This window comes from Anomaloglossus baeobatrachus, chromosome 10 (assembly GCF_048569485.1).
Source record: "Anomaloglossus baeobatrachus isolate aAnoBae1 chromosome 10, aAnoBae1.hap1, whole genome shotgun sequence".
Lineage (NCBI taxonomy): Eukaryota > Metazoa > Chordata > Amphibia > Anura > Aromobatidae > Anomaloglossus > Anomaloglossus baeobatrachus.
In genome coordinates this window covers 158,753,090-158,775,530 of record NC_134362.1, presented here as the reverse complement: position 1 = coordinate 158,775,530, position 22,441 = coordinate 158,753,090, and the positions used below count along the sequence as shown (strand labels likewise).

General features: G+C 47.8%; 1 protein-coding gene across 2 annotated transcripts in view; it reads left to right on the top strand.

Annotated features, from left to right (window-relative positions):
* C10H16orf78 (chromosome 10 C16orf78 homolog) overlaps positions 1-18,736 on the top strand; it is a 29,619-nt gene extending 10,883 nt beyond the window's left edge. For both annotated transcript variants that reach the window (XM_075326790.1, XM_075326791.1), the window contains exons 4-5: positions 15,491-15,854; positions 18,505-18,736. In XM_075326790.1, coding sequence (XP_075182905.1) covers positions 15,491-15,854; positions 18,505-18,658 — 518 coding nt within the window. In that variant the 3' untranslated portion in view covers positions 18,659-18,736. The remainder of the gene's footprint in view (positions 1-15,490; positions 15,855-18,504) is intronic.
* The last annotated feature ends 3,705 nt before the right edge of the window (positions 18,737-22,441 follow it).

Here is a 22,441-nt window from a genome sequence, read left to right as displayed (position 1 = left end):
GCAAGTTCCAGGGCCCTGGGCAACCAGGGGGAAGGCCACTCGCCATAGTCAGGGGCGGTGATCAGTTCTGCGGTCCCCAGGCCAAGTTCCAGGGACCGCAGTTTTCAGGTCGGCATCCGCACTTTCCTGGCTGTCGGCTTTTTAAACCCGGAACCTGCACCCCAGAGTTCACTGCTGAACACTTTGGTGCACATGTATAGAAGTTCATCTGTGAGCGGAGTTACCACGCGACGTGCTGCACTCCTGTCCCACAGATGAAGAGACTAGAGAGGGAGGAGCAGCAGCGCCAGGCAACATCACCCAGGCTCAGTGCTGTATGTGCCCCCCCCCGTCCCCCCTTACCCCATTGCTGTATGGGCCTGCCAGAGCAGTATAAGTCCACCAGAGCAGTATGGCTCCCCCAGAACAGTATGCCCCCAGCCTCCCTCACCAGAGCTGTATGAAGCCTCCCCATCAGAGCTTTATGGGGTCCCTCCACCAGAGCTGTATGGGGCCCACCCACCAGAGTTTTATGGGGCCCACCCACCAGAGCTGTATGGGGACCCCACCAGAGCTGCATGGGCCCCAACACTAGAGCTGTATGGGCCCCAACACCAGAGCTATATATGCCACTAAAGCTGTTTGGGCCCCCCTAGAGCTGTATGAGCCCCAACACCAAAAGCTGTATGTGCCCCCAGAGCTGTATGGGCCCCCCAGAGCTGTATGTGTCCAACACGAGAACTGTATGTGCCCCCAGAGCTGTATGACCCCTTCCCCAATGACGTGTATGCTCCTCAGTAATGTGCATGCCCCCCAGTAACATCTATGCCTCCCGGTAGTGTGTATGCCCTCTAGTAATATGTATGCCCACCTAGTAATTTCTATGCCCCCCAGTAATGTGTATGCCCCCTGGTAATGTGTATGCCCCCCCTAGTAATGTGTATGCCCCGCAGTAAAGTGTAATTCTCTCAGTAATATGTATGCCCCTTAGTAACGTGTATGCCCCTCAGTAATGTGTATGCCCCTCAGTAATGTGTATGCCCTTCGGTAACATATATGCCTCTCAGTAACGTGTATGCCTCCCCCCAGTAATGTGGATGTCCCCCCAATAATGTCTATGCCCCAAGCCTCTCCTGTGATGTATATACTGTGCCCCAGCCTTTTTGATGTATATATTATAGCCTCAGCCCCACTTGTGATGTATATTCTGTAGCCCCATCCCCTCCTGTCATGTATATACTGTAGCCCCCAACCCCTCCTGTGATGTGTACATACTGTAGCCCCAGCCCCTCTTGTGATGCATAAACTGTAGCTCCCAGCCTCCCCTGTCATGTATATACTGTAGCCCCCAGCCTACCCTGTGATTTATTTACTGTAGCCCCAGCCCCTCCTGTGATGTAGATACTGTAGCCCCCAGCCTCCCCTGTGATGTACATACTGTAGCTCCAGTCCCTCCTGTGATGTATAAACTGTAGCCCCCAGCCCCTCCCGTGATGTATATACTGTAGCCACCAGCCTCCCCTGTGATGTACATACTGTTGCCCCCAGTCTTGCCTGTGATGTATATACAGCAGTCTCACTGTGCACAGCTAGGTCTGTTAAAGTGATGTCCATCACGCAGCACAGCATGCACAGCCACATGCCCAGGAGGAGCTGGTTAGAGACAAGCAGGAAGGTGAGTGAGGCTGCTGCCGTCTTCGCCATATTAATATTATTTCTAATGTGTCTGTGTGTGCATATATAATGTGTATATCTATGCAAGTCAGTGTATATGACTGTGCGTATATATGTTTGTCTGTTTATATGTATTTTGTGGAATTTGCCTTCAAATATGTATATGTACGTATGCTTGTATGTGTACGTATCTGTTTGTTTGTTTGTATGTGTGCATGGGGCCTGCTGAGACTTCGCTCGGGGCCCACAAAATCCTGGAGCTGGCCCTGCTCAGTGACAATGTTAGATGCTACACATCCCCTGTGATTTCAGGGCATTGACTTTTCTAAGAGTGCTGCTCAAACTGTTGGGGTGCAGCTGTGGGACCCTATTTTCAGAGATGATGTCCGCCACCCAACTCTCAAAAAGTTGAAAGGGTCTTCACTAGTGATTGGCGGCTCTGGACTATAAAAGTCTGGATCCGCGTGGTTTCAAACGTACCCGAGTGCTGAGCTAGTCCTTGAATTCTCAAGGAATTACAGCTAATGAGCTGGGTCTAGCAACTCAATAAAAAAAATAAAGAAAAAATAAAGAAAATAAGAATGAAGCAAGCGCTTCATACTTACCAAGGCTCCAGCGCAACTGTAACTCCTCCTGCGGCCTCTCATTCTTTTTCCAGGGACACTAATTATCACTAATGCATATATACTGCTTCACCTGCCCACTGGCTGTCCTGGTGTCTGTGCTTGTTTGCAGTCAGACACGCCCCCAGCCTGTGTAACAGCATCTGCCTGCATCCAATCACAGGCGGTGTCTGTGGGTCAGTATCGTGGGTTAAAAATTAAAAAATAAATAAAACAAATGTCTTAGAGTCCCCCCATATTATGATACCCAGCAAAGATAAAGCATATAGTTTCAAGCTGCACCCCCAGCCGTGCACTTATCTTGGCTGTCTATCAAATTAAGACAAACCTTTTTTTTTTCTTAATTATTTAAATAAATAATTTAAAAAAACAGCTTGCGATCCCCCCAATTTTGATACCCAGCCATGATAAAGTCCAACAGCTGGGGGCTAGTATACTCAGGCTGGAGAGATCCATGCTTATTGGGCCCCCCAGCCTAAAAATAGCGGCCTGCAGCCGCCTGAAATTGCCGCATCCATTAGATGTGACTTTACAGTGGCAATCAGGGTAATAAGGGGTTAATCGCAGCTCACAGCTGCCACTAAGCCCTAGATTAGTAATGGGAGGCATCTATGAGACTCCTCCATTACTAATCTGTAAGTGAAAGTAAATAAACACAAACACCGAAAAAATCCTTTATTTGAAATAAAAGACAAAAAAGCCTCCTCTTTCAGCACTTTATTAACCCACAAACCACCCCTGCAGGTAATCCACACAAGGTCCCATGATGATTCCAGCTCTGCTACATCTGAACTCACACCAAGCGGCCATCGAACATGACCGCATGCTGTGAGGTTCAGGCAGAGACTAAGTGAGCCCTGCGATCAGCAGTAACATCCTTCAGCTAAGTTGCAGTCACAGCCAGAGGTTCCCATGGTCCTCCACCGGTATCACAGGTATACTGACATCAGAGGACCTCAGTAAACTCAGTGACCTCACCTCAGGTGAGACTTGCATCTCCTGGCAGAAAACAGCCGTTTTTTTTTGCCAAGAAATGTAGATTTGGTGCTGAAATTCACTATATTCTTGCACCCAATCTACACCTCCTGGCAAAAAAAAAAATCATATCACTACCACATGATACCACATGCAGTTTTTATGTGGGGTTTTCTGCAAGGAAGTGTAAATTGGGTGCAGGAATATGGTGTAAAAATTAAATCACCAAATTAACAGACCAAAATACCTTCAGGAGGATTTAACAGACTCTGGAGTTGTGATATATGGGTCTACTGTTCAGAGACACCTGCTTAAATATGGTCTTCATGGAAGAGTCAACAGAAGAAAACCTCTCCTGTGTCCTTCACCAAAAAAAATATCTAAACAAGCCTAATGCATTTTAGAAACAAGTCCTGTAGATTGATGAACTTAAAAAATAGAATTCTTTGGCCACAATGATCAAAAGTGTAGGTCGAGAAAAAAGGGCACAGAATTTCAGCAAAAGAATATCTCGCCAACCATTAAGCATGGGGTAGATCAATCATGCTTTGTGGTTGTGTTGCAGACAGTGGCACTGGGCTTAATTTCATAGGTAGAGGGAAGAATGGATTCAATTACATTTTTGAAAAAATTCTTGATCGACACAGCACCATCTGTAGAAATCTGAAATTGAAAAGAGGATGGCTTCTACAAATGGATAATGATTGTAAATACTAGTCAAAATCCACGATAAACTACCTCAAAAGGTGCAAACTGAGGTTTACATTGGCCCTCACAGTCCACTGACCTGAACATTATTGAAAATCTGTGGCTAGACCTCAAATAAGCAGTGCATGCAAAATGAGCCAGGAAGAATGGCAGAAAAAACCCTCAAACAAAAATCAAAAGACTCTTGGCTGCTACAAAAAAAACGTTTACAAGTTGTGATACTTGGCAAAGGGTGTGCTACTAGGTACTTACCATGCAAGGTGTACAAACCTTTGCACTGACACATTTTCCTTTTTTGTTTATGTTAAAAATGTAAGAGATTAAAAAATAAAAATAGCCTAAAATACAAAGGAAATGAGTCATCTTTAACTTCATACCTTTTATAGATTATTTCATCTTCAGCTTGCTTAATTGTTTACAATAACAGTATTTTTGGCCAGGGGTGCCCAAACTTTTGCATGCCATGTGTGAGGCTGCGCTCACTGAATGTATTGGGGGACACTCACTTGGCTATTATAACTGAAGCACACAGGAACACTTTTCCATTTAAAAGTCCAGTTGGTGTTTTTGAAGCCACATAAACCACATTTACAACTTATACACAAACGCCTCTTCCAGCTTAAAGGAATATGCACAGTATTACAGTCTGTTTAACTGTGGACTCACCCAGTGATCACACTGACCCCACTAAGGATTAATGCACAGATTCTCAGTCCGTTCTTCTCAAGAGATTTAGCAGTCTCTCCACACATTCACTAAAGTGAGTCCACACACCTCTCCATGAGGTTTCTTCATGGAAGCCTGGCAGCTTACACACACACACTGCCTACTGGCAGTCTCTCTCAGTCTGGCAAATGAGAAAGCCGCGGAGACACCATCACATGTTTCTCAACGCTGGCAGGAAACTAGCCAGGTCTTTCACCGGGAAGGAACAACCACGGGAAGGGCAGTCTCCAGTCAAGGAGACCACCTATACCAAACATGGTATCCATCCACAGACAGCCGTTTCGGGGTATTTGCCCCTCATCAGTGTGGAGTAGGAATCTGGCTAGTGGGGGCAATGCCTAGTAAAAGACTACTTAAGCAAGCATTGTTGACCTTAGGGAGATCAACATATCCACTGCGGAGACACCATCACGTGTTTCTCAACGCAGTGATTCTAGAGCAAAGCCCCCTGGGAAGTATGCAAATGAGAAAGCCGCGGAGACACCATCACATGTTTCTCAACGCTGGCACGAAACTAGCCAGGTCTTTCACCGGGAAGGAACAACCACGGGAAGGGCAGTCTCCAGTCAAGGAGACCACCTATACCAAACATGGTATCTATCCACAGACAGCCGTTTCGGGGTATTTGCCCCTCATCAGTGTGGAGTAGTAGCCAGATTCCTACTCCACACTGATGAGGGGCAAATACCCCGAAACGGCTGTCTGTGGATGGATACCATGTTTGGTATAGGTGGTCTCCTTGACTGGAGACTGCCCTTCCCGTGGTTGTTCCTTCCCGGTGAAAGACCTGGCTAGTTTCCTGCCAGCGTTGAGAAACATGTGATGGTGTCTCCGCGGCTTTCTCATTTGCATACTTCCCAGGGGGCTTTGCTCTAGAATCACTGCGTTGAGAAACACGTGATGGTGTCTCCGCAGTGGATATGTTGTTCTCCCTAAGGTCAACAATGCTTTCTCTCAGTCTGGCTTCTGCCAGTCCCTCAACACAGGCTGACGTCCCTCAGCTATGTTCCATACACAGAGGCTCCTGCCTGTCAGAGATTAGCACTCTCTCTTATGCTGCTTCTCCTACAGTGCTGCTCCACACACTGCTCACAGACTCCACACAGTCTGCCATGTGCTAAACAACAGACTCCATTAAAGAATCATGTGGCCTACCAGTAACATGTCAAAAACATCCATGGGCGAGGTATGTGATTAACCAGACCTATCCAGCACACTGGCTATTCTTAAAGGGAACCTGACCCTTAAATACAATACCAAGACTTGTGGAACATAGTAACAGTTTCAGGTTCATTTTGCAGGGGACCTTCTCCATTGTGACACATAGTGACCATTTACGACATTGGTGGTCACTACCTCACACACTGTAGATACTCAACCTCCACTCAACTCATTATCTATGGGACTACTGAAGAAAGCAGAATACAGCACTCAGCTATTTCCAGCAGACCCAGAGACAATGAATGAAGCCGCTTCTGATTCATTCAAGACAGGGCTCAGCGCAGCCCAGTTCTTGGGATTTAAAATCCCATTCTTGAGTTCGATATGGGTCAAATGGATAGGGGAAAAGTAATGATTTTGAGAGTAGCCCTTGAAATAATCTAACTACCAAGAGTGTTGATCAACTCAGTAACTGCTAAATATTATTTCCTCCAAACCAGTAAAAGTTGAGTTCTACAGTTGAGTAGTTAAGACACTTAGTAAAGCTCCAGATGTATAGGTTTCCAGTACTAGGTAGAGCTAAAAAGGGGACTATTTGGGGGGAGTTCTAAAATACATTGGAACCTCACTTAACGAGTAACCCAGTTAGCGAGTATTTTGCCTAACGAGCGAACTACAAGAACCATGAGGCCGGCGATGGAATGGAAGGTAAGGTGACCATAATATGTGTACCTTCCGTTCCATCGCCATCCTCCTGGGTCCTGTAGTTCGCCGGTATAGGATGTGTATCGGCATTCGGCAAGCATCGTGACGAGGCAGGAACTTCCCCTGTCAGCCGCTACTCAAAGGCAGTGCGCTGGCCAATCAGAGGCAAGCGGCTCCTGTCTTTGACGTCAGCGCTCTGGCAGTGGAAGTTCCTCCCTCGTTATGATGGTTACCCGATACACATCCCGTACCAGCGAACAGCAAGTCCCAGGAGGCCGGCGATGGAACGGAAGGTAAGTGGAGCATAATATGTGTGTGCGTGTGTGCGTGTGTTTGTGTGTGTGTTTGTGCGTGTGTTTGTGCGTGTGTAGAATGGCACAATAGGGGACCAGGATGGGATATTTAACAAGTTGTGGAACGAATTGTCTGCATTGCAATGATTTCTTATGGGAAATGTTCCTTTGCTGAACGAGTAACTTGGTTAACAACACACTCCCAGAACGGATTGTTCTCGTTAACCAAGGTTACACTGTACTGTATACCCCAGACAGAAAGCTAAAACAGGATGTGAACAAAGCTAAAAGAAAAGCATTCAGTACTGAACCATGATTCTAAAAAAACCTCCAGACAATGAAAAGTTAAATTCTTTGCAAAATCATGGACATCTTTATTTCAAGTAACAACAGAGAACAAGGACATAATATTGGATAAAACAGTTCAGAATTGAAGGTTGCGAGAACAAATGTAAATGACTAAAATAAATTGGAACTTTACAACACAAACAATTATATCCAGAAGAAAAAATGCTGATAAATAAGGGTGAAGGATGACAATGAGCGTATAAAGAAACGCTTACGAAATTAATTAGAATATTATCTCATAATTTTATTATAGTATTAGTAAAGAATATGAAATATATCATTTTTAAAGGGAATCTGTCACCAGATTTGAGTCCTATAAGCTGCTGCCACCACAAGGGGGCTCTTATATACAGCATTCTAACATCCTGTATATAAGAGCCTAGACTGCTGTGTAGAACATAAAAATCACTTTATAATACTCACCTAAGGGGTGGTCCAGTGCAGACTGGTCAGATGGGTGTCTCCGTTCTCCGATACCGGCGCCTCCTCTTTCGGCCATCTTTGTCCTCCTTCTTCTAAGGCTTGGGTGTGTCGGGGGCAGGGGCCAGCATCCCCGTCGCGGGGGCTCCACGGGGAGATCGCGCTCTGATCCGGTGCCTTCTCCTCGGTGGCTCGAGCGGGCCGGACCCGGGGCTCGAGCAGCGCTCCTCGCCCACGAGTGAAAAGGGGATTTGGATTGGTTTAGGGATAGATAGAGTTCGTAACGCCCCCCACGGGTTGTGGTGATGGTGGGCACCACCGCCGCTGGTGACGGGGAGCAGCTAGGTGTTGCCTCCCTCCAGAGTCTGATGTCCACACCAGGTGGGGGCGGGGCCAAGGCGGTTGGCCCCACCCACCAAGGAGTTCGCAGGCCTGGAGGCGAGAAAAGTGACAGTTTAGTGTTGAGCAGTGAAAGGAGAGGAGTAAACACTTGGGTGTCTGGGTCGGAGCCCAGGCACTGACAGCAAGGTTGGCAGACGGTGGTGGCCGTCTGCAGGAGTAGTGGAGCAACGCAAAACCGTAGCACCAGGGTCGGGCGTTGGCCCGCCGGTACCGACCGGGGAGCGAAGTGAAGCCAGCACACACAGGCAGGGCCATCGGACCCCGACCAGGCTTGGAGCCGCCGACAACAGTCAAATCCGAATGTGACTGGAACCCCTGGGGTTTCCTAACAGCAAAAGTCCCGATTGAAGGCAACCGTCCACACCGTGAGGGTATACAGCCACCACTAACAGCTAGAGACCCAAGGGCCAGCGCCTGCGAGCACAACGGGCTGCTCCGGCACTCATACACCAGGGAGCGGACTACCGCTGGGAAGCCACAGTAGTCAAACAAGAACACTAAGGTGCAGGGAGAGACAGCCACCATCACCTGTCCAGGGAGAGATACAGCAGCCGGCTGCGGGACCCGTCCATCCAGCCGTTTGGTTTACCGGAGACTTTGTGCCTCATTTGCTGAGTGAGTACATCTGTGCCATCTGGCACTGTGCCGCGCTGCCCCTGCAACCCTGCACCTCACCGGCCCTGCAGCCCCATCACCTCACCGGGCCCCGGGACCACCAACCCCTACCCACGGAGGGGGTAAACAACATCCCAGCTGCTCCCCACCATTGCTCCCGGGATCCCCCGTCACCAGCAGCGGTGGTGCCCATCTTCACCACAACCCATGGGTGGCGTCACGGACTAAATCCCCAAACCAAATCACCTCCCCCCTTTCACTCACAGGCGAGGAGCGCCGCTCGAGTCCCCGGATCCGGCCCACCGCTCGAGCTACCAAGCAGCAGCAGCGCCAGACCTGAGCGTTAGTGAGTGCAGCGGCGTTCCCTCCTCTGCCCGCGACATTGACCCCTCCGTGGGTAGGGGCTGGTGGTCCCGGGGCCCGATAGAAGGGATGAGGACTCCGTAGGATGGGTTTTGACAGGGTGCAGGGTTGTGGTGCAGCGCAGCACAGTGCCGGGTGGCACAGGTGTTCTCACTCAGACACAGATGGACAGAGTCTCTGGTAAACCAAATGGCTGGATGGACGGGGCCCGCAGCCAGCTGCGGTGTTCTCCCTGGATGGGTTGATGGTGGCTGTCGTTTCCCTGCAACTGTGTTTTGTATGTTGACTCCAATGCCTGGGCACCGGTAGTCTGCTCCCCGACGTATACGTGCCGGAGGAGCCCTTTTGCCCGCAGACGCTGGCCCTGTGGATCTCTGGCCCTTGGCGGTGGCACTTATCCGGAACGGTTGGGCTTTTGCCTTCACTCGGGACTTGGTTGGGAATGAACCCCTGAGGTCCAGACCGCAATCAGAATATTGGACTAGAGGTTGGCTTTAAGCCTATTCGGGGTCTGAGTACCCTGCCTGGTGCTTGGCTCCAATCGGCTCCCCGATTCAGTACCGGCGGGCCACCGCCCGACTCCAGTCCTACGGTTCCGCTGACCTTCGCCAACTCCTGCAGACGGCCACCACCGTCTGCCGACCTTGCTGGAGGTGCCCGGGCTCCAACCCAGACACCGACAGTTTCACTCCTCTCACTCTACTGCCCACAACGGGACTCTCTGACTGTCTGTGTTTTTCCCGCCTCCAGGTCTGTGAACTCCTCGGTGGGCGGGGCCAACAGCCTGGCTCCACCCCACCTGGTGTAGACATCAAGCCTGGAGGGAGGCAACAAGGGTTTAATGTTTGACTGGTGTAACCTGTCCAGGGAAGGGGGGGTGTATGGTGTTGTGTAGTGACCTGTGACCCCTGGGGTCCAGGGTGTCACAGGTGCATGACGCGTTCTGTGTCATCCACACTAGCCGGCATTGAGGTCCTGAGCAAGGCAGATCAAAATATTGTAGTGCACCTGCTCAGGACCTCAATGCCGGCTAGTGTGGATGACGTAGGACGCGTCATGCACCCAGGCTTCAGAAAAAGGAGGACAAAGATAGCCGAAAGAGGAGGTGCCACACCCAGAGATCGGAGCCACCCATTCGACCAGTCTGCACCACCCTGTCCGTTTAGGTGAGTATTATAAAGTAATTTTTACGTTCTACACAGCGGCCTGGGCTCTTATATACAGCATGTTAGAATGCTGTAAATAGGAGCCCACTGGTGGTGACCTAGGGTCAGGTATCTAGCTCGGTACAGAGGTTGTGGTGAGGGACTCCAAGGACCAGCGGTAGCTTTAGTCAGAAGTCACCATTTCCTCCTTGACTAGACACAGGGTTTCCCTTCACTTTCGCTTGGTACTTCCCTGTACATAGCGTAACAGGAGCACTGTCAAATAAAGGCTGACAACTTTTTATCGGGCTTCTATGGAAAAGCTTTCTACTACTCCGTCTAGTAGATTTTAGGGGGGCCTTGGCTTTCACTTTTTAATCTTTGTATAGGGATCTGAACTTACTGTACATGGCGGCCTTTTGGTTGATTCCATAGTGTGACCCCCTGGCCTATCAGGTCGTCGCAGGGTATCGTGCAACCTGCCCTTCTGCACGGTATCCACCCTCCTTGGTTATGGGTCCTAGTTCTTTGGTGTTGCTAACAGCTTAGCCAATCAAAATCCTAGAAACACTTTGCACTTTACCCAGACGACACACCATTGGGGGGCCTGAAGGGAATAGGGCCGCCCACATGGGGGGTTGGTGAGGGGAAAGTGAGGGAAGTGACAGTTGAGCAGTAGGGAGCGAAAGGAGAGGAGGTGGAGTGGTGACCCTCGTGAGGAGAGGTCACGGAGCTAGGCTCCTGTAGTACTAGGTGGCAGACGTTGGTCTGGGCCTAGTAGGAGCTGGAACCCCGGTCGCAGGGAGGTAGTGTCAAGGGGCACGGACCGCCGAGGAGGGCAGCCGGTGGCCTTGAGCTATCACCGGGCAGGGGCCAGGGCATGACGGGGTCTGTGGACCCCAGGCCGGAGAGTAGCTTCACGCGCTCCGGTAATTTACCCAACGGGGGTAAAGACTTCAAGTGTCATCCCCAACCCGCTCCAAAATTGGAGTACTAGCGCACTGATGGGATAGGACTTTCCCAATACAGTACAAATAAATCCTACGCATGAACCCTGAGAGCAAGCTCACTCCGTTAGCCATACGGATGAGCGGGACCCGGAGAGTTTTATACCCACGGGTCCAACAGAGACAAAGGTACCAAGCACAGGGCTACAGGCTAACAGCAACACCAAGAGCACGGACCCAGCGTGCTCCCTACCAGCTGCAGTGGTGCTCAGAATTCTGGTTTACAAGCTGTCGGTCTTGTTATTTCCTGGACTGAGTGAGTACACTGAAAACCCCTGTTCCTATCCCCCATGGCACCCAAACACCATCCATCTAACGGGCCCCGGGACACAAACCCCCTACCCACGGGGGGGTTAAACATCAGGCTGCCACACCATCGTAACCGGGCTCCCCAACGGCAGCGGTGGTCTTTCACATTACCACGCACCGTGGGTAGTGTCACAAACTTTCTAGTCCCCCTGTACATAACCCCCTTTTATCGAGGGGCCGCACGAACCTCCGGGTCCGGAGACCCCTCGAACCACTGCGGATCTGGATCTGAGCAGCCCGGCTGCTGGCACTGGGGCAGCACAATAATGCTACTGCTGGCCAGTGGAGCGAGCTGGCAGAGGGTAGTCAGAAAGCTGCATCAAAACCAGGAGATCAGGAACAAGAATAGAATACTTAGGCAGAAGGATAATATAAACATGAGCCAATCTCAGAAACATGAATCAAACAGGTTGAACAGGAGCTGAATAACAGGAGAGAACCAGAGCAAGTAAAAACTATAACTGGCAACTCCCAGCAGTAAGCTGGGAGTTTTAGTAAGATGTGGTGCTCATCCAATGGCCCCTTGGGGAAGTGACTCGCCCACCCCAGGGCTATGGGACACCCGGTGCCGGGCCAGACTAGTCCGGGGGACGTCAGTGGTGGCGGGGCCCGACTCCGTGGCCCTGGTGGGTGTCAGTTTAACTATGGCTGGTGACTTGGGAGCAATTAAAGTATTTGTTTCGTGACGCCATCTATGGTTTGCGGCTATTAAGCCGCCGCTGCTGTGTGAGGCCTCCGGGGTGATGATATGGCAGCAATGGTGGTACTGCTCCCCACAGGTGGAGCGGTGCCCCGGGGACACTGTTTGTGCTCGTGAAAGTCTATGGTGTTGTGTGGATAACACGGTGCAGGGCCGACAGGCAATGAAAGAAACAGGCACAAACAACAGTCTCTTTACCTTCTCCTCTTTTACTTTAAGAACAGTCCAGTCCTGGGAGACCGTCACAGGTGGTGAAGGGGATCCGGTCGGCCTGGAAGTACTTGGGGTGATCTTTTTGGCCAGCTGAGTATGAGGCCTACTCCTGTTCTTTTCTTTACTATTATAAGACCCTGCTCTCTGGATTTAGCAATGGCCTTCTTGCTGCTGGGACCGGTGGTACGTCCCTTTCCCTCTGTGGTAGGCTGCGCAGGCCCTCTCTGGTGCTTCTCTGCTGGAGTCCACACCGGGCCCTGATGATGCAGCTGTACCTTCGGGCTGTTTATGGGCCAGGTGCTTGCAGCTCTCCTGCCCTTCGGATTCGGCTACCAGGCAGTATTTTAGGCCCTGGTGGCCACAGACTCCGATGTCCGAGTCTCTTCTGTGCCTCTCTGCTACTCCTGCTTCCCTGGGCCAAGCTGCTCCAGCTCTAGGCCCCAGATCCACAGGACAGCACACTCTGCGTCTGCTTGCTATCACTTCTCTCTACAGACTGAACACTACTTCCTTCCTCAAGTCAGACTTAAGGAATGCTCCCTGGAATTCCAGGTTCAGAGCTACCCCTGCTGGCCGGAGGGAGAACTGCGTTGGATGTTAAACTTACTGGCCAATAGACCTCCCAATTACCTCCAGGCTCAGCATTAACCCTTTGGGAGGGCAATGCTGTTGTGGCGACCAGGTAATGGGGCACCACAGAAGCTGATTACTCCTGGCACACCTAACCATACTGCCATACTTGACGTCATTGAATGTCCTAGCCACACTCTGAACAAAGCTTGCACTTGACAGAGCTTGTGGACATGACGTCTTATCCATCACTGAAGAAAATTTTCAGAATTTCTGGTTTCCTGGAAATTTCAGGTGGTTTCAGCAGTGCCCGTAAAATCTGCCAAATTTTGAAGGTGTCCATGAGCTCTCTCCATCTCCTCCTATTCTGGGAGCCTTCCATAGATTGCCCGAGACTTGAACAGCATGGTTCATTAATACATGAATCGCTAATTAGCTTGCATCAACATCGATCTAATAGGTTAATTGACGTGTGATGTTTATTATATTTAATATTAGTACTGAGTATTTCTACATTAATTATCGAACCTGTAGGGGAACTGGGCTGACTAAATTATTAAAGACACATAATGAGAATAAAATCCGTCAATGGCAGCTTGTGATGGATCCCGAAAAGAATATTTGTCTTTACAACAAAAAAATGCAATCAAAGTTATTAAAGGTAATCAATACACTTAAATTAGCTGTCTATATTGTAAATGTTAATAATTCTTGGTATTCGACATTTAGCTCATATATGGAAGCTGCATTAACCCTTTCCCTTCACAGAACATAATAGTACAACCTATTTCTGGTGCGGATGTATGGAGCAAGCTCAGTAGCTGACCCCACATGGACTGCAGGTTAATCCCTTAAAGGGAATCTGTCAGCAGTTTTTTGCTATGTAATCTGAGAGCACCATGTATTAGAAGCAATGCTATCTCACCTCCTGGCTGTGCTTTGCTGTTTGAATACAATCAGTGTTTTATCAGCAGGAGATTATCACTACAGGGCAACTGTCCTTTTGCCTCCTAGTCCAACTATGCCCACAGCACTGATTAGTAACTCCCTGATACTATACATATACACAAAGAACACTGTGTTGTGGGCGTGGTTATACACAGATCAACAACTGAGCTCTGCTAGATCTGCACACTGTCACAATCTACTTCCTTGATCATAGTGTGGGAGGAAACCAGAGATAACCCTAGCAAACATAGGGAGAATATGCAAAATCCTAGCAGATATTGTCCTTGCCGCAATTTAAACTGTGTCACTATGTTGCCCAACATTACAAACCACAGCCTCTCTGTATGATTGCAGCCACTTACGGTATATATTTCTTTGAAATGCTCCAGTATTATAAAAAAATATACTTTGAAGATCTGACCACGCACTTTAGCCAGAAATGAGGCTAGTCCGGCTCCACCAGGTGCTGGAAGGTCTCTTCCTTGGGATCTGTCAATCATCTGTAGAGGTGCTGCTGGGGAGAGCCGGCCAGGGTAGACCCCGATAAGTCCAATCTCTCCCTATAGTCCTCAGAACTTTAAGTTATATTTTCTCTAAAACCCTCAAGGATTATAGAGAAATACATACAGTACATGGGTGCAATAGTTCAGCCAAGCTCTGATTCATGCTGCTCACAGTTTAGACAGCATTAAAGGGAAACTGTCAGTAGGTTTTTGCTACCTCATCTGAGAGCAGCATGATGAAGACAAAGAGATTCTGAATCCAACTATGTATCACTTAGATTATGGAGTACAGCCATTCTAATATAATTAACACTAGAACTACTGGACTCGTGACACCTATATAGAAATACATGGTGCAAAGTAGTCAAAATGACTACCTCAGTAGTTCTAGTGTTAAAGATTTTATTTTTTCGCATGTAGCTGAGTTTAATAAGCTGCCACGCCCACGCCAGGCTTTCAGTGTAAATTTCTATAGACAGAAGCTGCTAATCACAGAAGGGGGGTGGAGTTGGACTACAACTCAGTGCTGCTGAGACCCACTAATGGTAAAGATAAGAGGCTTAAACTAACATTGCAGGTAAACAAAAAACACACTTTGAAATAAGAGTCACAGGGCTGTAATCTGAATGTTAACCCTTGCAACATGCTCTCTTTAGATTACATAGCAAAAAACTGCTGACAGATTCCCTTTAATCATATGACAGGTTCCACTTCAAAGTAGAATATATTAAAGCAATAAACATGTATGTGAATCAAAAAGAGGCTTAAAGGGGTTGCCCAGAAAATAATGAAATGCCTTTAAAATAGTACCAATTATTGAATCTAAAATCCTGGATAGAGTGCTCCCTTATTCTAACAACCACACAGGAAAAACAGTCTATATGTCCGTGCATCATGTGACTGTAGGGATCTAGCTGTCTTTTCTTCTTCAACTTAATCCACACACCCTTCTGTACAACCCTCTCAGCAACATCAACCATTGCCGAGGAGCTAATTCAGCCCCTGAGCTCTCAAACCATTTTCCATTTTTTTTTTTGTATTATTTTTTATGTAAAAACAACACTGAATTTTTTTGTAACAGTTTATTATTATTTTTATTGCAGATAAAAGGAACAAGAAGATTGTAACTTTCAGTGGTATGGATATAAGTATGGATATGAATGCTCGAAGACCTGCCCATGGAGTAACATCAAAAAGTTCTACCTTGCCCAAAAGTTTCAGCCAACACCATAGAGAAAGTGCAACCAGACGGCTAGAGCCAAAGCTTAGAAGAATCTCCATCCAAGAACTCGATCTCATATTTCCACTGCCACGTAAATCATCTGTAGATATGTTTCAGTGTAATCCTTCATCTACTGATTTAGCATTTAAGAAGAGACTACGAGAACTGATTTTCAAAGCCTGGCAAGACCAGTGTAAGAAACCCTTAAATTCCTATATAACACCAGACGATGCATTAAGATGCAGGTAAATGAGACCCAGATTATACATCTTGTTGCTTTTTTGGATCTGCCTTTGCCACCTGTAATTTTAAGCTTTTTCCTATTTATCACCAATCCACCATCCATTGTGTATGATTGACAGGGGGCCATCTGTTGATATGTGCTTAGGGGTTTTCTCATTATCACAAATGGGTACAACTGCAAAGTGATTGTAAAAATAAGCAACTTTGCAGTTTATCTCTTGTTACAAATCCTCTCCATTCTAAAGGGGGCTTTACACGCTACGACATCGCTAATGCGAACTCGTTGGGGTCACGGAATTGGTGACGCACATCCGGCCGCATTAGCGATGCCGTTGCATGTGAAACCGATGAGCGATTTTGCATCGTTGCAAAAACTTGCAAAATCGCTCATCGGTGACATGGGGGTCCATTCTCAAAAATCGTTACTGCAGCAGAAACGAGGTTGTTCCTCGTTCCTGCGGCAGCACACATCGCTCCGTGTGACACCGCAGGAACGAGGAAGCTCTCCTTACCTGCCTCCCGGCCGCTATGCGGAAGGAAGGAGGTGGGCGGGATGTTACGTCCCGCTCAGCTCCGCCCCTCCGCTGCTATTGGGCGGCCGCTCAGTGACGTCGCTGTGACGCCGCACGGACCGCCCCCTTAGAAAGGAGGTGGTTCGCCGGTCACAGCGACGTCGCCGGGCAGGTAAGTATGTGTGACGGGTCTGGGCGATGTTGTGCGGCACGGGCAGCGATTTTCCCGTGTCACGCAACAGATGGGGGCGGGTACCCACACTAGCAATATCGGGACCGATATCGCAGTGTGTAATGCCTGCTTAAAGTGTAGTGCGCAGTAGAGATTACCTGCCTCATCTACAGCTTATCAGAGATAGGCAGTAGTGAAAAACAAGTGTCCTCGATCGAGCATCGGGGTTCTCGGGCATGACTCAAACAGCCAAAGCTAAACTCAAGCATTTTAAACTCTGATGCACAATACAAATTATTACAGTCTCTTTATTTTCTGGCTTCTGGCAGGGCAGGGACTCCTACCTGAGTCACAGTTCTTGAGAGTAGTAGAGCAGAAATCAGTGTGTTGGAGAGAGCTGGCTGGAATATTAGGTGTTACCCCTTCTCCTGTGATGTATCTGTTGTGCATGGTATAGCCATCCTCTGGGCAGGCAATAGTGGCTGAGCTCTATGGAAACAAACTGCACACTATGAAAGATAAAAGCTCTTAATGCAACAGATAGCAAAAGCAAGTCAATTGCAAATTTGCTTATTTCCATGCACTCTAATTACTGTAGTAAACAATACTAACTTGAGAATACCCCTTTAACAGTGAATCCTTCATTGATCTTGTCTGGATGACAGTGTCTTCATTCTTCTGAACTTTCCTCTAAACAGACTTGTGTGAAAGTTCAAAGGAAGTTACAGACATATCCATCAGACCTAGATCACTGAATAATTCAATTCTAATTCATTCTGCAAGCAGCTATGTAGAGTGATGGCCAACTAAAGCAATCGTTCCATTGAACGGTGGGCAGGGCTTAACAATATTTTGTCCTAGTACAGACAATGCAGTGGGGGGAAGATTCTGCTGAAGTTAGTTGTCTTACAGCCACACACAGTACAGGAAAAACAAGGAACGGGATATGGCTGATTAAGAGATTAAGGGAGGAAATTGTCACGGAGTGTGAAGGGATCACTAGGAACATTGGAGCCTAAACTGGAATTCAGGCAAGGAGAACCCTATCTGGCTCTGATCCCAAAGGTACATCTGATGGTGACAATGTTTGGGCCGCCTTCCTTACCCTAGCTTCTGAACAACCCTGGTCTAGTGGCCCGCCTCCCTCCACCCATGAGAGGGCTGGGACAGGAGTGATTAATCCCACACAAATATAAAGATGAGGGGAAAATCAAAACTCAAACTCCCAGTAATCACTCACAGAGGTATAGACAACACGTGATCAGGAGGAAACTAACAGAAGGGAGGAAATAATCAGACAATAAGAGTATTTCCACAGAACACAGATATTAACCAGCAAAAGGATATCAAAGCACAAGGAACGGGATCGCATAAAGCTATCATCGGCATGGGGGAACAGGCTCCACCATCATAAAATGGGCGCAGGTGACTGTGATGGCTCTCCTGCAACATGTAATTCATGCAGTAATCCACAGGCTAGCAGAAATGAACTCCTGCAAGCCCAATTACTAAAAAGAGCACAGCTGGTCCACTCCCGTGCCTGTCTGGGCAACTCAAAAGCAGCATCATGTGGATTGTGTGACTCTGCTGTGTGAACGGCATCAGAAGTAGTCCTGACACTCAGCGAGTTTTAAGCCAGACATCGTTTGACAGAAACTGCTTGTATATTTGTAATTTTTTTGCATTTGTAGAGTTTAGTGTTACTTTAAGGGATCCCTTGAAGTGCCTTCAATTGGCTTATCTTTAGAATTGTATTTAGCTCCCATTGTATATTTGCAAAGGGTCAAGACAATGACTTGGGAAACAACATGTATATAGATAATAGTGAGTCTATATGAGCCAATGCAGCTGTATACAGGGAGCATGTTATCACACAATCCGATAATCAAATTCCTCCATTCTAAAGAATATAATGACAATTGTTTGTATGTATATGTATGAGATTACAATTACATGTTTTTACCACAGGTATCTTCGACTGACAGAAAACAACATCTCTTCATTGTTACAGAAGTGCAAAGAGTCAGGGATTCATGTTGATATTCACCCACATATGAAGGAGTCTGACATTGACATTAGCACGGTAATGTCATCAGAAAACATTAATACCGTGTCACTGTAGTCAATGCCACATATGCTGCACTGCAGGAACAAAATGCACACTCAACAATGGAAGAAAAGGGGTAAATAAAGATCAAATAAAGCAAATACGGCTATTACTTTATAGAAATTACCTGCATCAACTATCTGGTTCTGATTGAAAGAAGATAAAGGAACTAGAGATTAGCGGACCCATGGAAGTTCGGTTTGGTTGGGATCAGCCGGACTTTAGATAGAGTTTGGTTTGGGACCCGTACTTGACCTGAATCTCAATGGAAATCACTATTTGGGCAGTTCGGATCTTCACCCACATTATTATTATTATTATGTATTATTATAGTGCCATTTATTCCATGGCACTTTACATGTGGAAGGGGTATACATAATAGGGACAAGTACAATAATCATAAACAATACCAGGTACAGGAGGAGAGAGGTCCCTGCCGGTGAGGGCTCACAGTCTACAGGAGGAGAGAGGTCCCTGCCCGCGAGGGCTCACAGTCTACAGGGGGAGAGAGGTCCTGCCCGTGAGGGCTCACAGTCTACAGGGGATGGGTGAGGATACAGAGCAGGAGGTTGCAATAACCCAGGTGGGAGATAATAAGGGCATGTACTAGGGTTTTTGCAGCTTCTTGGGAAAGGAATGTATGGATCCGGGAAATATTTTAGAGTTGGAGGTGGCAGGAGGTGAAGACGGCTTGGATGTGTGGCTTGAAAGAGAGATCAGAATCTAGAGTTACTCCCAGGCAGCGAGCACGTGGGACTGGGAAAAGTGAGCAGCCATTGACATTGATGGATATGTCAGGTGGGGGGGTTGAATGAGGAGGAGGAAAGATAATGAATTCTGTTTTGTCCATGTTCAGTTTTAGGAATCAAGCAAAGAGCCATAAACATATCACTTCTTGGGGAACCCGAACTCTGCTTTTTGTTTTTTTTTTAAAAGTCTGTGTTTTATACAAACTCCGAACCTTGGGTTCACTCACCTCTAAAAGGGACCCTTTATTAAAAGTGATTATAGATTACTAATGTATAGTTAATATATGTATTGTGCTCCGTTCTGCTGCTTCTGTCTTTAAGATCAGTGCCACAACTTCAACTTTAAAAATGGAGGCACGTGAAGTGTTGTGGAAAGTTTTGGCCATTGCACTCATGCCTTTCCATTGGTGTGGCATGGATCACCATAGATGATGATGGTGGTGTGTCCATCCTGGCAGAAAAAGATAAGGGTGGATTGGTTACGATGTTCCCCAATGCTCCTCTTGCTTGTGCACAGAACATTTTGAAGATGAAGATGAGGAACCAATTACAGAGATGGAGGCAGCAGAACGGAGAATATTATGTATAGTGATTATACATTAGAAATGTATTGTCATATTTATAGAGGACAATTTGCCAGTTTGAGCATTTAAAACTGGCCACTTCATGGAATAGTGACCACAAAACTGTCATGAGTGTGATGTGACTCGCCCACCCCAGGGCTATGGGACACCCGGTGCCGGGCCGGACTAGTCCGGGGGTCGTCAGTGATGGCGGGGCCCGACTCCGTGGCCCTGGTGGGTGTCAGTTAAATATGGCTGGTGAATAAAGTTTGTGTTCGTGACGCCACCTGTGGTTTGCGGCTATTAAGCCGCCGCTGCTGTATGAGGCCTCCGGGGTGATGGAATGGCAGCAAGGATGGTACTGCTCCCCACAGGTGGAGCGGTACCCCGGGGCACAGTTGGTGCGTGTGAGAGTCTATGGTGTGATGGAAGTCTATGCAGGCGACAATAATTGAGACAACACCAGAGGGTGCAATTCTAAGATCTTTACCCACACTTCCTGGTAGGTGCACACTGGTGCCTTCGGACGGCTGGAACCCACTGTCAGGGACCTCCGCCGTTTCTGGGTGATTTCTGGAATGAAAGCCGGTACCCTTCTCTCTAAAGTGTCTCTGTCTTCAGCTGTCTCCTTAAGCCTAGCTCTTTTAGGATGAACCTGCTCGGCCTCCACTACAGCCTCCAGGCTGGGAGATCGCCTGTCGGTTACTTGCCCCCTTTCTAGAGGTTCTGCTGTGGGCTGTGGCCCGGGGAGTTTGCAACTTTCCCTGGGCCTCGGTTTTCACTGTTGGAGATGATTTTTCACTCCTTCTGTTTCTAGGGACCGTCCCCTGTTGCAGCTTGATCCCTCCACCGATGTTCCTGTGGAACAGGCCACCACAGCTCACCAGCTATCCGTGGCCCTGGAATCCCTCCGTTCCCTGCTTGGTGTCACCTGGACCCTCTGAGTCCCAGGGTCTTCACCAGGAAGCGTCACTTTCGTTTCTTAGCTCCTGTCTGACTAGAGCTTTTCTTCTGCTTCTCCTTCTCGTCTGCCTCCTGCAGACCTCCTCCTCCTTCCCTTCACTCTCTTCAACTCCCTACACTTGACCTTCCTTTCTCTGACTGCACTCTGGTGGCTCCTCCCACCTCCCCAGTTGCTAAGCTGTACCCTATAGGAGCAGGGATGGGTCTTACGGCCCCTCCCAGCATGCAGCATGGGAGGGTTGCTGCCACTATCCCTGGTCCCAGTGTGTACCTAACAATGGGTGTTGTGTAGATTTGCCTGGGGACCGACGTTCACTCCTTTCCTTACCCAGAATGGGACATCACACCGCTGGATGGGTGCAATGTCCTGTGGGGACGGAAGCCTCAGGGGCGCCACAGATGCGCCGTGGTGTTACCTCTGGGGGATTTGGAGTCAGAAGGTCTCAGCGTTTAATCAATCGCAGGCCTGCTGTAGAGTTTATTTGACTGTTGCCTTGCATATGTACTTTCCCTTCTGAGATGAAGGAGTTAAAGACCATTTCCATGCTGGGTGAGAATTCTCTTAACCTTACTTTTGCTCTCCCTTCCACCATATCTACCGCCCCTGGCTTCACTCCATGCCGGATATAGAATCTCTATTTTCGGGCCTCTGTGGAGGAATTTGTCTCTATTGAACAGAAATGTTTGTTCCATCTGTAGCAGCACAACTTACACTGGTGTGATAAGATCTGAATAAAAATATATACAGTATAGACCAAAAGTTTGGACACACCTTTTCTCATTCAAAGAGTTTTCTTTATTTTCATGACTCTAAAATTTGTAGATTCCCATTGAAGACATCAAAACTACGAATGAAAACATGTGGAATGAAATACTTAAAAAAGTGTGAAACAACTGAAAATATGTCTTATATTCTAGGTTCTTCAAAGTAGCCACCTTTTGATTTGATTACTGCTTTGCACACTCTTGGCATTCTCTTGATGAGATTCAAGAGGTAGTCACCGGAAATGGTTTTCCAACAGTCTTGAAGGAGTTCCCAGAAATGGTTAGCACTTGTTGACACTTTTGCCTTCACTCTGCGGTCCAGTTCACCCCAAATCATCTTGATTGGGTTCAGGTCTGGTGACTGTGGAGGCCAGGTCATCTGGCATAGCATCCCATCACTCTCCTTCTTAGTCAAATAGCCCTTACACAGCCTGGAGGTGTGTTTGGGGTCATTGTCCTGTTGAAAAATAAATGATGGTCCAACTAAACCAGATGGAATAGCATGCCGCTCCAAGATGCTGTGGTAGCCATGCTGGTTTAATATGCCTTCAATTTTGAATAAATCCCCAACAGTGTCACCAAAAAAGCACCCCCACATCATCACACCTCCTCCTCCATGCTTCACGGTGGGAACCAGGCATGTAGAGTCCATCCGTTCACCTTTTCTACAAAGATACGGTGGTTGAATCCAAAGATCTCAAATTTGGACTCATCAGACCAAAGCACAGATTTCCACTGGTCTAATGTCCATTCCTTGT